Below are 17155 nucleotides of genomic sequence, written 5' to 3'. Positions count from 1 at the left end.
TATCAAAAATGTTTAAAAGTTTTTGTTTTTTGAATTATTAAATAAATTAAATATTATTCCTGAACAGTAACAATAAAAATGAATATTGTTGATTTGCAATTGTGCAATTATGTAATTAAAATATTCATCCAAAATTTTCCTTATTTTTTCAGCTTTTATACAAAAAACAAAATTCGTGTTAACTTGCTCAAAATTTTAGAAATTGTTTTTCGTTTTTTTGTTCTTTTGAATTATTTTAATCAACTGTTTTGTTTGCGCGCGACGTTTCTCATTTTCCAGTCAATGATACCAACATGATAGGTGAACTAACATGATAAACATAACCTCACTCTTCAAAATTATGTTGGTATCACTGACTGGAAAATAAGAATTTTATTTATTTTTAATTATTTTTATTTTATTATTAATATTTTTTTATTATTTTTAAAATTTATTATTAGTCACCTATCAGCTTGAGGAGTAAATTTAAAATAAGGATGCACTCGAATTTCTCTCACTCCAAAAGTGTAAGCCGGAAGAGATTCTGATGCAGAATTAACTACATAATCTCCAAGTGTAACCTGTACTTGTCTTGCTGATGCCCTAAAAAATATAAGAAAATAACAAAAAAAAAAAAAATTTCCCTACCTAAAATAATTAAAAAAAATAAAAAGTAAGAAAAATAATTATATAAAAAAATTTTAATAAATATATTCTTAACAAGTTTATATTTGTTAAACCAAATAAATGTAAATTTGGTAAGAAAAAATGTCAAGTTTTTATAAATATTTTATTATTCAATTTTTATTAATCATAATTATTTCCTAATTATCATTTATTCTATTCAATTTATTTTTTTTATTATAATTTAATTTTTTTTAATTAATTAGCACTTGAGTTAAATTTGAATTTGTAGTATATCATTATATATATCATTAATATTGTCAACTCTTAAAATCCCATAAAGGAAAAACTAATCTTCGTTTCAGCGAATTCCTCTGAATTTAATAGGCAACTATATTATTATCAAAAAAAAATAATCTCTCAATATCAGAGAATAAAATATTAAATCAAAAATCATTTCGCTATTCTTATTTTCAAAATGAGAATAAATTCTCCTGGCTTTATATTTATTTTAATAAATTTTTTTGAACAAAGAAAATAATTTTATTGAACCAAACAAAAGTTGATTCAAACGAAAATTTTGCTAACTGTACAACAATGCATTTATTTGGTTTGATTAAACCAAAATTTGGTTGGTTCAAACAAATTTTTTTCTGAGTGTAACGTATAATTATCAAATGTATTCTTTGATCCGGCAGCTCAATTATAAATATTGATAAAATAGAAGAAAAAAAATAATAACAGGTATTATTTTCTTTAATAATTTTTTTTTTTTTTTAATTAATACGTTCTTATAACACTCACTTAGCGACACAGTGACCCGCAGTAACGACGTGAAAGCGGTTCACCAATGTTCCTCCACATCTACTGGATCCAATTCTAATATATGCCTGAAAACAATTTTTTAAAAGATATAATTTGAGAGTTAATTTACTTTTAATTATAATGTGATATTGATTATTGTGACTGAAATTATATGTATGTCTGAACATATAATTATTATAATTAATTATAATAAAAATTCATTATTTTATTTCAATATAATTATTATAAAAACATATTTAAAAAAAAAGAATATTTTGCAATTTAATTTTTAAATTAATTAATATATTTTTGATATAAAAAAAAGAGATTAGAAATAAAATCCTTTTAGGAAAATTAAAAAAAAATTAAATATTTGCCAATTAAAATGAAATTAACAATAATTTTGCAGTTTTTTTTTTCTATATTATTCAATACCTGCCAGGGAAAACTTCCGAAACCAGCTTCGTCACCACCAACAATTCTTCTTTGAGCGGTTTGTTTTGTGGCCGATATTCCACAGCCTGAAACATCGTTAAATCTTACATAAAAAAAGAATGGTGAATTATTTATTTATTAGAAATTAGAAAATTTGTTTTTTTTCATATTTGCAAAAATTGAAAAAAATTTATTAACTATTCTTTCGCTATTCTTTCAAATTTTTAATTGAGACTCATTTTTTCTTAATTTACATGAAATAATTTTTAACGCAAATTTAAAAAAAAAAGAATGAATTAAAAAGATATAATTTTCTCTAATATAATTAGAATACGTTCGCTTTACTAGAACTACTGTTACAAAAATTTCTAAAGAGTATAGAAGAATACAAAAAATCGAAAAAGGGTAAGGGAAAATTTTAAAACATCAGTTAAAGGCAAAGTAATTTTATATTTAAAATAAATATTTTTTTTTAAATTGTAATCCCTATAATACCTACAATAAATTATTATATTGTTATACCTATAATAAATTTTTTAATAGAAAATATTAAACAAAGTATCAAAATTTTTATTTAAAAATTAATATTATTTACAATATTTGCTTACCAAATCCTTAATATACAATTAAATATTAAATTAATAATCTTCCTATTTACATTCAACATAAGTTTATAAAAGTTAAATTACAGAAAAAAACACTAATAATAATTTATGTAAAATTAAACCATCCTTTTTTAACAATTTAAGCGAAAAATAAAGTATTAATGAATGTTAATAAATATAATAATAATAATAGTAATAATAAAAATAATAATAATAATAAAAATAATAATAATAATAATAAAAGGAACCATACATAATGTGTAAAACTATACATGCGATAATGAGATTTCAACATAAATTATGAAAAATGACGATTATTACAAATAATGACTGTTTATTTTACAGAGAACAAGGTGACAATGCACTGTGCGCCTGACAAACGTGAAACGTTTCCTTAAATCAACGAATAATTTAATTTAATTTTAATTAATGCAAGCTTTCAGTCAGATGAGACATTTCAAGCTTGCGGCAAGTTTGCCGTGCAGGTTGGCAATATTGCGCGGCAAGCTTGCCGCAAGGTTGCTGCAAGGTTATGTACTATATCTGCGACCTTTAAATCAAAATTTTGTTTCCCTTAACTAAATAAATTATATGAATTTATTGAAACGAACCAAATTTTTATTTGAATTAACTAAACTTTTCAATTATTTCAAACAAAATAGAAAACTTAAACTGTTTGATTAAGTCAAATTAACTTTTTCTCTGAATGATATATGATTTTAATAACTAAAAAATAAGAAAATAACACTTTGTAAATATATATATATATATATATATATATGTATATATATATATACACGAGAGCCTTAAAAGAAAGAATTATATGAAGAAACTTTACAAAAGACTTTGTACTTTGTATGCGATATTATATTTAAAAACTTTGTCCTAATTGAATAACAATAGAGCAACGTCGCATGCAATTATTATATTGAGAGGGCAAAAGAGAGTGGGTGGAAGGAAGGGGGGGGGGCACGTAACTTTCAGTCAATTACCAATTAATCGAATCAATGACTGCGAAATGTTACTTTGTATTCGAAATATAACCAAAAAGGATACGCATAGGTAATCAAGCGATTTTATATTTTATTCCTAAAATAGTAATTGAAGTGAAAGAAAATGACAAGAAAAAAAATAATTTTAAAACCAATTTTTATCAATATAAATTATTACAGGCATAACACTTGAACCAATTTTCCTTTTCCTTTTTTTTCTTTTGTTCTCTCATCGATACTTATAATTCTGTTTAGATAAATAAAAACAAAAAATAATAAATAAATAAAATAAAACGAAGCTGCTGTGCGGGTGTAAAAGAGTTGCGAGTTATTTTTAGAAAGTGCAATGATTAAAACGAGCACAAGAGTGAAATCGATTTTAACGATATAATTCTTTAATACACCAAAATTACATGAAAAATACCAGACAAAAATCTATTACATTGAATATAGATCTGAAAAAAGAATCGCACATTAAATGGTGTAATCATTAACAAAAAAAAAAAATAATAATAATAATAACAATAATAAAAAATTTTACAAATGAAATAAAACTCAAATTATTATATTTCTTGTTAAAAAATCTTATTTAATCTTATTTAGATAATATTTACCGAATTTTATCTAGATATTATTATTTATGGACTCTAGCAAAAAATAATTTACCTGGAACAACAAAAAGTTTCACTAGAACAGCCAAAGGTATAATTGTTTTGAGTTAAATCTTTCACTATTCTAGTGAAGCCTTTCGTTGTTGTAAATTTTTTTTTCGTGCTTAATCTAGTTATTCTATTATTCAGATAATAAACCAATTGCCGAGAGAAAAGAATGTGCTCGCAGAAACCAACAAGGAATTAGGATGAAAAATAAGAAACTGAGCTGACAAATTTCGGATCTAAAGTATTCAGAATACAAAAGTTATAGTGTCAACATATAAACTAGAAGCAACAAGTTTTAAAGAAGGCTAGTCTAGTTCTAGTCTAGTTTTAACCTAGTTCTAGCCTAGTTCCAGCCTACTTCTAGTCCAGTTTTAGCTTAGTTCTAAGCCAGTTCTAGTCTAGTTTAAGCCTAGTTTAAGCCTAGTTCTAACATAGTTTTACTTTAGTTCTAGTCTAGTCATAGTATAGTCCTAGTACTAGTCCAGTTCCAGCCTAGTTCTAGCCTAGTTCTAGCCTAGTTCTAGTCTAGACCTAGTCTAGACCTAGTCTAGACCTAGTCTAGACCTAGTCTAGACCTAGTCTAGACCTAGTCTAGTCCTAGTCTAGTCCTAGTCTAGTCCTAGTCCAGTCCTAGTCTAGAAGTAGTCTAGTCCTAGTCTACTTCTAGTCTAGTTCTAGCCCTGTTCCAGCCTAGTTTTAACCTAGTTCTAGTCTACTTTAAGCCTAGTTCCAACCGAGTTCTAGCCTAGTTTTAACCTAGTTCTAGTCTACTTTAAGCCTAGTTCTAACCAAGTTGTAGCCTAGTTCCAACCTATTTCTAGGTTATCTTTAGCCTAGTTCTAGCATAGTTTTAGTATAATTCTAGTCTAGTTCTAGTTTAGTTCTAGTATAGTCCTAGTATAGTCCTAGTATAGTCCTAGTATAGTCCTAGTATAGTCCTAGTATAGTCCTAGTATAGTCCTAGTATAGTCCTAGTATAGTCCTAGTATAGTCCTAGTATAGTCCTAGTATAGTCCTAGTATAGTCCTGGTTGGATTCTAGTTTCAGCCTAGTTCCAGCCTAGTTTTAACCTAGTTCTAGTCTACTTCAAGCCTAGTTCTAACCAAGTTCTAGCCTAGTTTCAACCTAATTCTAGCTTAGTTTTAGCCTAGTTCTAGCCTAGTTCTAGCATAGTTCTAGTATAATTCTAGTCTAGTTCTACTTTAGTTCTAGTTTGGTTCTGGCCTAGTTCTAGTCCAGTCTAGTCCTTGTCTAGTCCTAGTCTAGTCCTAGTCTAGTCCTAGTCTAGTTCTAGTCTAGTTTCAGCTCAGTTTCAGCCTAGTTTTAACCTAGTTTTAGTCTACTTTAAGCCAAGTTCCAACCTAGTTCTAGCCTAGTTTTTACCTAGTTCTAGTCTCATTTAAGCCTAGTTATAACCAAGTTCTAGCCTAGTTCCTACCTAGTTATAATCTAGTTCCAACCTAGTTCTAGGCTATTTTCAGCCTAGTTTTAGCCTAGTTTAAGTCTAGTTTAAGTCTAGTTTTTAAAAAATGGTTGTTTGGACCTATGTATTAATAAATATCATACTATCAAGCTTCATTTAAATTGGTGACGTTATACTTCGAAAAGTGATGGATATGGACCACAAAAGTCTCTGTGTAGAAAATTAATGCTCGATCCTCATCCTGTTTTTTTGACACTCTCTTTTTTTCTATTTTAATAAAATAAATGTGTTATATAAGAAAAAATATGTGCAGCAACGTGCGAAGGTGCATTTTTAAGAAGAAATACCAAACAAAAGCATGCGATAGTAATTTTTTTTCTTCGACTTTATGTTGTTTTTTTTCTATTGTTTATTTTTAAAAATTTTTGTTTTGATTTATTTGTTTGTTTTTTTGTTTTTGTTTGTTTAGTTTTTTTTTTTTTTGTTTTTTTTAAGAAACTTACGATCGTCATTTGGCGACTCTTCAGAGTAAGAATCCGTCGAGAGAAGAAGATTCTCTTCTCTAGCAGCATCGGCGAGATTATAATCGGAACTTGCCTTTGCTGATTCTTTGTTTCGATGACAACACGCGTACATTAATCCACCACAACTTCCGTCCAAGAAACCGGAAGACATCCAGCATAATAGAAAAAATTCACAGCTCCGTCCGTCAGTGCACAACGAATCGTCACCTTCCCAAAGGGGTCTTTTTTGAATTCGCGGCTCTGCACAAAATTTGCCAAATGTCACCGTACGCGTTCAATAATAGTAAAAACCAAAAAAAAAAAAATAAAAAAAAAATTATAAAATTATTCGAATATTGCAAATAAATTATACGATACTTAACAGTAAAATTTACAAATAAACGCTTTATTTTTGTTTTGGTAGAAATTTTGCGAAAAATTAGTAAAGAAAATAAAGTTTTTTTTAAAAAAATTGTAAATGAAAAATAATTAAATTTATTATATTAGAAAATATTTATCTCGCATACAATAAAAAAAAAGTGAAGTCTTCTATTCTAATAACTTCCTCAATTATTATCAACTATTATAACTGTTATTATTAATTTTCTAATTTTAATAAAGATGATTATTGCTTATTTATGCGATTTCATAAGAAAAAATTTATTTCAATGTTAAAAAAATTGTTCTTCGTTATCTCTATGTAAAGGCTCGTTTAAAGAAACTTTCTCTCTCTTTTAATTGAAAATATTCAATGAATTCAAATATAATAAAAAAATAATTAATACAATTACTATCCCACAATTTTTTATGAATTTTTTTTTTTTTTAAATAAAAATTTGGAAAATACAATTTTAATAATAAATATTGAAATTTTGGAAACATACCGGTCTCAAGTCGCGGGTATTCGTTGATTAATTGCTTTCGGTGATCTGGAAAAAAATTTTTTAAATAATATATCGAAATTTGAATTTTTGCCAATTAAAAATATTTAAAAAAAAATATAAATATTTAACCCCATACAATTTGAACACAAGCAAATATACATATCAAATTAGTAATTTTAATGAAAAAAAAAATATGTATGTCAAAATATGAATTCATAAAATATGGAGGATCAGAGATAAAGAAAAAATTGTGTCTGATAAAAATCTTTGTACTCTACTGGAACAAATGCCGTATTGTCTAATATAAGTGAAAAAAAAAAAAAATGATGAACTTGGCCAGACAAGGCAGGCGTGTCTAATGGAGGATGGCTTATCAGACCTCTTCAGAAATTACTATTCCGAAAGGAGAAACTTTCTTTCTAAATATTGCTGGAAATTCTGAAATCGGACATTTTTAAATACATAAAACCAATTTTCATATAAAACGCTTTTTTAAACACACACTATCAGTAACTTAATTTTTTTTTTTATATAACTTTTTAATTTAAATACTTGCTATAAAAAAAAACCATTAAAAATAAAATAGGAGAAAACGATCCTTAATATATTTTCATCATTAAATAAATTATTTTTGATTTTTTAATTTGAAAAATTAAATAAAAACCGAAATTCTATTCTATATTCTAGAATTTACTTTATTAATAGACCCTTGAATTTTAATAAATTTTACACTATATATATATATATAAAATTGTGGTTTTTGATTAACGGAGATTTTTAGAGAGTATAATATTTTCTATTCAGTGAAAGTGAATAGATTCGTCCTAATTAAATTGAATTGTTATCACTGTGGTTGTAAAGATTAACATACAATAGTACAATAATTCTTTGATACATTCTAGTGAACATTTTCACTGCAGTTAACTCTTGTTAAATGATATAGCCTTCAGCTAGAGAACAGTAGTCAGTCGACCTTCGATAACAATCGACAATTATTGAGGGTCCACTGATTTTTTTCTCACACACACAAATATTCAAAAAAAAAAATTTGTAGGTGAACTAAATTTTTTCTGTTAAATGATTATCAGACAATTGCAGACAGTAATGGATTTTTTGAAGTTAATTTTTTTTTTAGTTTTAAATTCATTATAATTAATAAATTATTGAACGTAATTATATTATATTTTAGTTATATTATTGCGAAATAACTTTATTTTCTTAATAATAAATTAATTTTCCAGTGAGAATAAGTACTGTCACCCACCAGTAGTCGGCCATTTTATTTTATTATTCTTAAAATTAAAAGCAATCACTATAGAAGCAAACAAAAAAACAAATTATAAGAAACCTACTAATTCAAATTTTCGCGCCAAATAAAAATATCGCACATTGAAAACGTGCCTTAAGGCACTTTCACACCTTTTTGGCTGCCTGCAGGTTACTATGGCAACGTATGAGAGTGAGTGCGACAGAAAATTTTAAAAACAAATAAGCAAATTTTCAATCTAAGACTGATGAGAACTTTGAAAAAACCATCAAAAAATCCATTATTTGTCCATTTTTGAAAAAAAAAAAAATTACAGACGCCTATTTTTAAGTGGTCAACTACTGTATCATTTATCCTATAATTATAATAAGTCAGTGTGTGCAGTTTTTGAATTAGCGAAAATCATTTAATTATTTATGTAAATGATTCCTTGAGACAAAAAACAAAATAGTTTCAATTTACTCTAAGAAAAATAATTGAAAATTACTATGAAGCTGGATTAAGATGTTAATAGAATTAATTATTAGTATTAAGCGAATAAGCAGCGTATGTTAATCAAAATTCTAATTATTTTATTAATGGTAATCATTTTATAATTATTCGCACAAAAAATTTTTTCAACCAAAAACCAGAGTTTATTTTAACGAAGGTTTTCAACACACGGACTGAAATAAAATTGGGGCTCGGATTTAATTAGATTTTTTTTTTTGAGGTGTTCTAACGCTAAAAGTGCAAAAAAACACTCGTTTAATCCTGTTAATAATATTAAAGTAATAATAAATAAATAATTCACTTTGAGAATTTTTATTTTGTTAAAGCTATATTTGTTTTATTATTAATGAACTTTTTGAAGCAAAAAATTTTTGTTATTAAATATTTGCTTATCTAAAAAAAATAATATAATTCTAAATTATCAAAAATTTATTAAACTAAATAATAAACTTATTAGCACAAATAATTTTATTACGATTAATATACAATTTTACTAATCTATTATATTTAAATATTTGATTAATTTACTTTGTTTTTCAAAACTACTTCTATATACTTTCCAATTATGCAATTCAGATTACAAAACATTTTGACTAACAGCAATTAAAATTTAATTTTTAATTTATTCAACACAATATTTTATTTTTAATAAATTAATTAATATAAATATTTATATTATCTATTTAATATAAAAATAGTTTATTAAATTTATTTTAAATATCACTGAAAAAAAAAAATTATTTGATTCAAATAATCGGTTACTTGACTATTATCAAATAAATATTTACTTGAACCAAATAATTTTTATTTGAATCAATTAAATTGTATTCGAACCAATCATTTCTGTATTCGAACCAATAATTTCTGTATTTGAAACAAATACCATTTAATTGACTCAAATAACAGATTATTTAATACAAATAAATATTTATTTGATAATAGTCAAGTAACCGATTATTTGAATGAAATAAATTTTTTTTTCCAGTGTAGAAGTTATATATTTTTTTACCATATATATATATATATATATATATATATATAAAACCATAGAATAGAATTCTTTTTATGTAATAAAAAAAAAAATAAAAAAATGTGCGTACCTCGAATTTCTTCCTCGATTTCAGGAAGTTGATTGGATTGAAAGAAATTGCTGCTGACTCCATTTCCGGTCGTGGCCGGAAAGTCGTTGTCGCGAAAAATAAGTCTTGGCGTACGATGTCCCATGACTGGCCTTGTGAATTCAGCAATAGGAGGTGGACCTCCTGAAACAGGAGGTGGTCGCCAAAATGATTTTTGTTGTCTCCATGTTGAAAATTGTGCCTGTGGTCCAAATCGCATATTTGCCAATCCAATTGAACGTGGATGTTGTTGCCCCTCAAATGCATATCCTGAACCACTGGGAAATCTCACGAATCGTCGTTTACGAATTAAATTTAAATTTGAATCTGTTCGATTAATTTCCCTTCTCAATGAATCTTGTTCAACTGCCAATACAGCGCCAAGAAATGCATCTGAATTTTGAAAATTTGTTGACAATTTTGTTTCAGCTGAAAATTTATTTTCTTCTGTTGTTTGACAATTTGTTCGTAGAATCAGGATAATTCCTATGAGAAACGAGTGGCACGACTTCATCACCATCATAGTATTTCTAAAAGAAAAAAAATTATATATTTTTTTTGTTATTTATTATTATTATTATTATTATTATTATTTTTATTATTTTAATTATTTATTATTATTTATTAATATTATTGTACTATTCCTAATTAATAATTATAATAAATTGCAAATTTTTAAAAAGAACGAAATTAATTATATAAAAATAATCTTATATTAAGAGGAAAATGAATCACTTTGGCGTGCGTAATAATCTTATATTAAGAGGAAAATCCATTTATTGATAATTTCTACCTCCCACATCATATTCTTAAAACGAGAATATTCTTTATATTTTCTTTTTTGTAAAGAAACCAATGTCAAATAAATAATTTTAGTGTGCTTAATAATCTTATATTAAGAGGAAAATGCATTTATTGATCATTTATACCTATTGCATTATATTCTAAAAATGAGAATATTTTTTAGATTTTTTTTTATTTTCTAAAGGAATAAAAGGAAAATGAATCACTTTGGCGTGCGTAATAATCTTATATTAAGAGGAAAATCCATTTATTGATAATTTCTACCTCCCACATCATATTCTTAAAACGAGAATATTCTTTATATTTTCTTTTTTGTAAAGAAACCAATGTCAAATAAATAATTTTAGTGTGCTTAATAATCTTATATTAAGAGGAAAATCCATTTATTGATCATTTATACCTATTGCATTATATTCTAAAAATGAGAATATTTTTTAGATTTTTTTTTTATTTTCTAAGGGAATAAAAGGAAAATGAATCACTTTGGCGTGCGTAATAATCTTATATTAAGAGGAAAATCCATTTATTGATAATTTCTACCTCTCACATCATATTCTTAAAACAAGAATATTCTTTATATTTTCTTTTTTGTAAAGAAACCAATGTCAAATAAATCATTTTAGTGTGCTTAATAATCTTATATTAAGAGGAAAATGCATTTATTCGTAATTTTTGCCTCTTGAATTATATTCTGTAAATGAGAATATTTTTTAGATTTTTTTTTATTTTCTAAGGGAAAAAAGGAAAATCAATCAGTTTAGCGTGCGTAATAATCTTATATTAAGAGGAAAATCCATTTATTGAACATTAATACCTCTAATATTATACTCTTGAAATAAAAATATTCTTTAGATTTTCTTTTCATTTTCTAAAGGAGAAAAAGAAGAATGAAACACTCCAGAGTTTTCCTCTTCGATTAAGAGGATTAATAATATTTATTCAAATACCTATCACTTAATAGAGAAAATAATATCAACTTTTTTTCAAGTTATTTTTTTTAACTGCTAGAAAATTTAAATAAATATTTTTACTATTGTGAAAGAAGAAAAGGAAATGTATTTTTCCTCTCTGATTAAGAAGATAAATGATAAATTCCTGTTACTAATTAAAGAAAATAATTATAAGTTTTATTAATATAATCTTTTTTTTAGTAAACATAGAAAACTATTTTTCTCATTCTAAAATAACAAAAGGCACTTCCTCTTCTATTAAGAGGATAAAAATATTTTTTTTTTAAATATATAACAAAAATAAATTTAATTAAATAATCTTTTCAATTAAGAAGAAATTAATTGAATATTTACAATATTAGAATATTGTTGAAAAATAAAAGAAATACTCTAATATTGAGAATATTTTTTTCTGTTGACACAAAGATAGCAAAAATTCTATGTAATAAACACATTTTTTACACATTAAACAAAAATATTAATTATAATTAATGTTACTATGTATTGTATTTAATAAACAAAAGACACATCCTCTTCGATTAAGAGGATACTATTCAAATATATATTAAAAATAAGATTAATTAAAAAAATCATTGCAAATCGAAAAGAAGAATGAATACATATTTACAATATTAGAAAATTTGTAGAGAAATAGAAGTAAATCCTCTTACTTTGAGAATATTCTTTACCTTAACATAAAGGCAGGAAAAATTCCATTTTGTAAAGAGACTTTTTTTTATACATAAAAAAATTTTTATTTTTTAATTAATATATCATTCAGTAACAAAAGTTATTTCCTCTTCTATTGAGAGGATACATGATAATTATATAATTATATATGGAAAATAAAATTAATTATAAAATCTTCTCAATTCGAGAGGAAGATTGAGTGAATATTTTCAGTATTAAAAAATTTGTAGAAAAATAGAAGAATTTCTCCTATAATTAAGAATATTTTTTTCTATTATCATAAAAAAAGTAAAAATTTCAATCTAATAAAGACATTTTATTTTTCACATGTCAAACAAAATTTGACTTCTAATTGATATTATCATTCAAGTTAATTAACATTCATTTAAATATATTTATAATGTTAGATATAGTAATTTACATCTTGAATAAATGATAATATAATAATAAACTTAATATAAGATTTAGAAAAAGAAAAAAAATAAAAATAAAAACACACTGATTGGAAATTCCATATATTGAAATTGAAACTTCCTGCATCGTCATGAATTTCGAAAGTTTCTTCATATAAAAGGGGGAATTTCATTTTATTCATTTAAATCTAGGAAATAGATATAAATGATTTGTCATGACAGATATAACTCGTTAATAAAAACGAAAGTGATGCTGTCATATGTTAAAGGAACAAACAGTAAATAATACTGTTGGAAAACTAGAACACTATCTTTCTATATTAATTATATACAGTGAACTCCTATATATCTATATATATATACATATATAAACTAATAATTATTAATCAACACTTTCATCTAATTTGACCCTACTTTTATAATTAATTTTATGTTTAATTTTGAGAATAATATATTCGAAGATAAAAATCAGTTAATGTTTTCAGAATTTTTTTAAATTTATTTTTATATTTTTATTCATAACATATAGTAATACTTTTATTTCCTAATTAATAAAAATTATGGTTTGTAATTAATTGCAAAATTTTTTTTAACGAAAGTAATTTCATAAAAAAAAATCTTATATTGAGAGGAAAAATTCGTTTATTGATAATTTCAGCCTTTAGCATGTTATTTTCTAAACATGAGAATATGCATTAAAGTAGATTTTAGTTTCCTTTTTATAAGAAGAATGAAAAAGGGAGGACTTTAACGTTTTTCTCTTCGATTTTAGAAGATAATTTTCTAACACAATGTAAAAAAATGACTGTTTGGTTGACTGTTAATATTATTTTCTTTAATAGAAACAGAAAAATAGGAATATTTTTCGTATCCTCAAAGAAGGCGAAACGGAATTTTCCTCTGCAATTGAGAGGATGATTAATAACCTCCTATTTTTTAACATTATTTTTGTTAACAGAAATAAGTAAAATATAAATATAATTTTTGTTCTGAAAATGATTTTATATTGTGTAAGGGAAGAAAGACAAAATTCGTATTACTCTTCAATCAAGAGGATGAATAATATTTTTATTCAAATACCTATATTATACATTAAAATGAAAATAATATATTCACAAAAAATAATTTTTTTTTACTTTTCCTATAGCAAATAACATGGCAAATACGTACGTATATTTTTATAACATTTCTACATGTTAATCCTCTTCGATTAAGAGGATGACCTCGTATCACAGTTTGTTAACATTATTTTCGTAAATAGAAATAAATATAATAGAAATATAATTTATATTTTGAAAAGAATTTTCTATTTTATATAAAATTAAATACAAAATGCATATTCCTCTTTAATTAAGAGGAGGATAGATTTATTTAAATTCCTATTTTACATTACAGCAAAATAAAATATTCATAAACAAGTTGTATTACTTTTTCCACAGTAAATAATTGTCTATGACGCTCATAAATTTTCGTAATATTTCTAGTTAATCCTCTTCGATTAAGAGGACAAAAAAAACTTATTAAAATTTTTTAACATTATTTTCTTTAATAGAAATAAATATAATATAAATATGATTTCTGTTTTGAAAAGGATTTTGTATTTTCTAAATAAAGAAAGACAAAATGCGCTATTCCTCTTCAATTAAGAGGATAAATAATATTTATTGAAATACCTATTTTACATTAATGTTATTCACTAAACATGAAAATATGCTTTAAAGTAGACTACTTTTTATAAGTATAATGGAAAAAGGAGTATTTTAACCTTTTTTCTCTTCGATTAAGAATATAAATTTCTAACACAATTTTAAGAAATGACTGGGTCTTGTTAATATTATTTTCTTTAATAAAAACAGAAAAATAGTTTTTTTTTTCGTATCCTCAAGGAAGAAAGTGAAATTGAATTTTCCTCTTCGGTTAAGATGATGATTTCTATTATAATTTGTTAATATTATTATCGTTAATAGAAATAAATATAATATAAATGTAAATTTTATTTTGAAAAGAATTTTGTATTTTATAAGATTAGAAACACAAAATGCGTATTCCACTTTAATTAAGAGGATAAATAATATTCATTCAAATCCCTACTATACGTTAAAGCAAAATAATATATTCGAAAAAAAAAATTTTACTACTTTTCCCACGTCAAATAACTTGTCCATGACGCATGTAAATTTTTTGCATAATAATATTCTACATGTAAATTTAAAATAATTTGTTATGAAACAAGAAGGATAACTTTAGGGAAAGAAAATATAAATCCCATGTTACATTATAATTATTTAATATATAAATCCAGGAAAGATATATACCAAAAAGATGATTCACTAATGACTTTTCTCCATATTATAATAATCAACCACAAAAAAATAGGATTCAATCATAATTTTTTTTTCCTTCAACTCATAGGTTTTCATGATGTAACAATTATCAGAAAATTAAACTACGTTATGTAATAAATTCTTGTGTGATGATGCATATAATATATATATATATATATATATATATATATATATATATATACTATATATATTTACAAAAGGTTCATCAGTTCGATGAACTCGAAAAACCGTTAAGTTTTCGTGAGAGGAAAATTGTATAATATAATTTTACGTATGGTACAAAAAGATATTCTTTTCAGAATAATAAGGATTTTTTTTTGTTTTTTTATTTTTTTTTTTTTTTGAAGTGATCATCAAGATTGTTTTGGAGCCGCAGGCACCGAAAACATAAAGAGTGGGTCGAAATATATATATATATATATAGTTTGCGTCATGTCAGTTATAGTGTGCAATGAGTGAAAGTAAAGAAGCGCTTCCCGGAACTGTTCGACGTTTACATTTTAAAAGACACTCTTCCTTTTGGACGCATGAGTATTTTAAAACCACAAAGAGCATCCGCATTTATTACACGATTGACTCTCGATGAAAATGGTAAAGCACTCTCTTGTCTTTGTGATGTAACAATAAAGGAAAAAAAAAGGTTTTTCACCTTTTGCAGTACAAAACATCATTTATTACTTTCATTTCTTTATAAAGATATACTGCCGTACGAAGTAAAAACTTAGTTAACTCATATTTTGGCGAAAAATGAGTTTTTGGTATCAATGGATTCGTAATAAAAAAACGCGTCTGATGGTATTATTAAAAAATTTTTATTTAATTATTTATTGCAAAAAAATAATTATAAAAAATTGTCGAAAACCCAGAAAATGAAGAAATACTACATAAAAAGTATGCTAACTCGAGTTAAGGAGTCCGAAAGTCGTAGCTCGAGCATGATATAAGAAACAAAAACTCAGTCAACTCGAGTTGAGTATTTTTGCTGTCAAAAACGTAGTCGAATTTCATGCATAGTTTCGAAACGAAAACCTTAACTCGAGTTAAGTGAGTATTTATTTCGAAAAGTGGCGTGAGCTAGACCCTGTGTTTCGAAAGCAAACTCCTCAACTCAACATCGTTTAACTTCGGTTTCTCGTCGGGTTGGTTCGGAATCTCGCGTGCTATGATCATGCCGGTTTGTTATTCTTGCAAATAATGCACCGGCTTTTTAGAAAAAGTTTACTTTAGAAAAAAATAAATAAGTGAATAAGTGAAAAAAAAAAACGAAAAAAATACAAAATTTTCTTTGATTTTTTTTACTTTTAAAAAGTTTAATTAATAGTTTTTTACTGTTGATTATTATATAAAGACTGTTGTAGTAATTATAAACAGCTGTTGTAAGTTATTTGAATATTATAAGCAAATATAATCAATGTTTTTCCACTAATAACGCCGTTTTTTCATACAATCCTTCTACACATTTTTAATTGTAATAAATTTTATACTGAAACATGTTGATTAAAATTTAATTTTTAAAAAAATATTAATAAATAATAAAATAATAAAAAAATATATAAATTAAAAATAATAAAAATAATCTTTGTTAATCACAATCAGAATAAAATTTAACTCAAAAACAAATTTTTTATAATGTGTATTTATTCCCCCACCTCGCGTGCTAGCTTGAGTTAGGTGAGTTTTTACTTCTGAGCGGCGGCTCGAACTCGCCTACCTTTTCGGAAAGCACTCCTTAACTCGAGTTAACTAAGTTTTGCTTGTGTAAAAAAACACTTATCTCAATTATTTAATATAATTTGTTTAAATAATCAATTTTTGACAACGGATTTAGAAAGAACTCTATTTATTTACCTAGAAAGTGAAGTTAGATTAAAGAATTATTTATATTATATTAGGTTTTTTAAGACAAACAGTCTTTCATCATTTTCTCGGTTTCACGAAAATATGAGTTAAGTAAGTTTTTATTTCGTACGGCAGTATAGTATTAAATCACACTCTCATCCTTCATATTATATTCATCGATTGATGATTATTTTACAAATTTTCATTTTCTAATTTCAGTTTCTAATATATATATATATTTTATATTATACTCTTAAAATAAGAATATCTTTCATAAAATTGTATTCTTATTTCATAAAAAGGAAACATGACAGAAGAAATTTATTTTT

General features: G+C 24.6%; 1 protein-coding gene across 3 annotated transcripts in view; it reads right to left on the bottom strand.

Annotated features, from left to right (window-relative positions):
* The window catches only part of LOC127290299 (venom protease), a 46383-nt gene that overhangs the window by 4662 nt on the left and 24566 nt on the right, over positions 1-17155 (bottom strand). Inside the window, exons 2-7 of one of the 3 annotated variants that reach the window (XM_051318791.1) lie at positions 9768-10315; positions 6909-6953; positions 6025-6285; positions 1843-1928; positions 1408-1493; positions 445-582 (exon numbers count right to left, since the gene is read on the bottom strand). In XM_051318791.1, the coding sequence (XP_051174748.1) occupies positions 445-582; positions 1408-1493; positions 1843-1928; positions 6025-6285; positions 6909-6953; positions 9768-10308 (1157 nt within the window). In that variant the 5' untranslated portion in view covers positions 10309-10315. The remainder of the gene's footprint in view (positions 1-444; positions 583-1407; positions 1494-1842; positions 1929-6024; positions 6286-6908; positions 6954-9767; positions 10316-17155) is intronic. The other 2 variants (XM_051318792.1, XM_051318793.1) reach the window with 2 other exon arrangements.

Source organism: Leptopilina boulardi, unplaced genomic scaffold (assembly GCF_019393585.1).
Source record: "Leptopilina boulardi isolate dan_hultmark-lab unplaced genomic scaffold, ZJU_Lbou_2.1 LbouV2_59, whole genome shotgun sequence".
Classification (NCBI taxonomy): domain Eukaryota; kingdom Metazoa; phylum Arthropoda; class Insecta; order Hymenoptera; family Figitidae; genus Leptopilina; species Leptopilina boulardi.
This window is presented reverse-complemented; position numbering and strand designations above follow the sequence as displayed.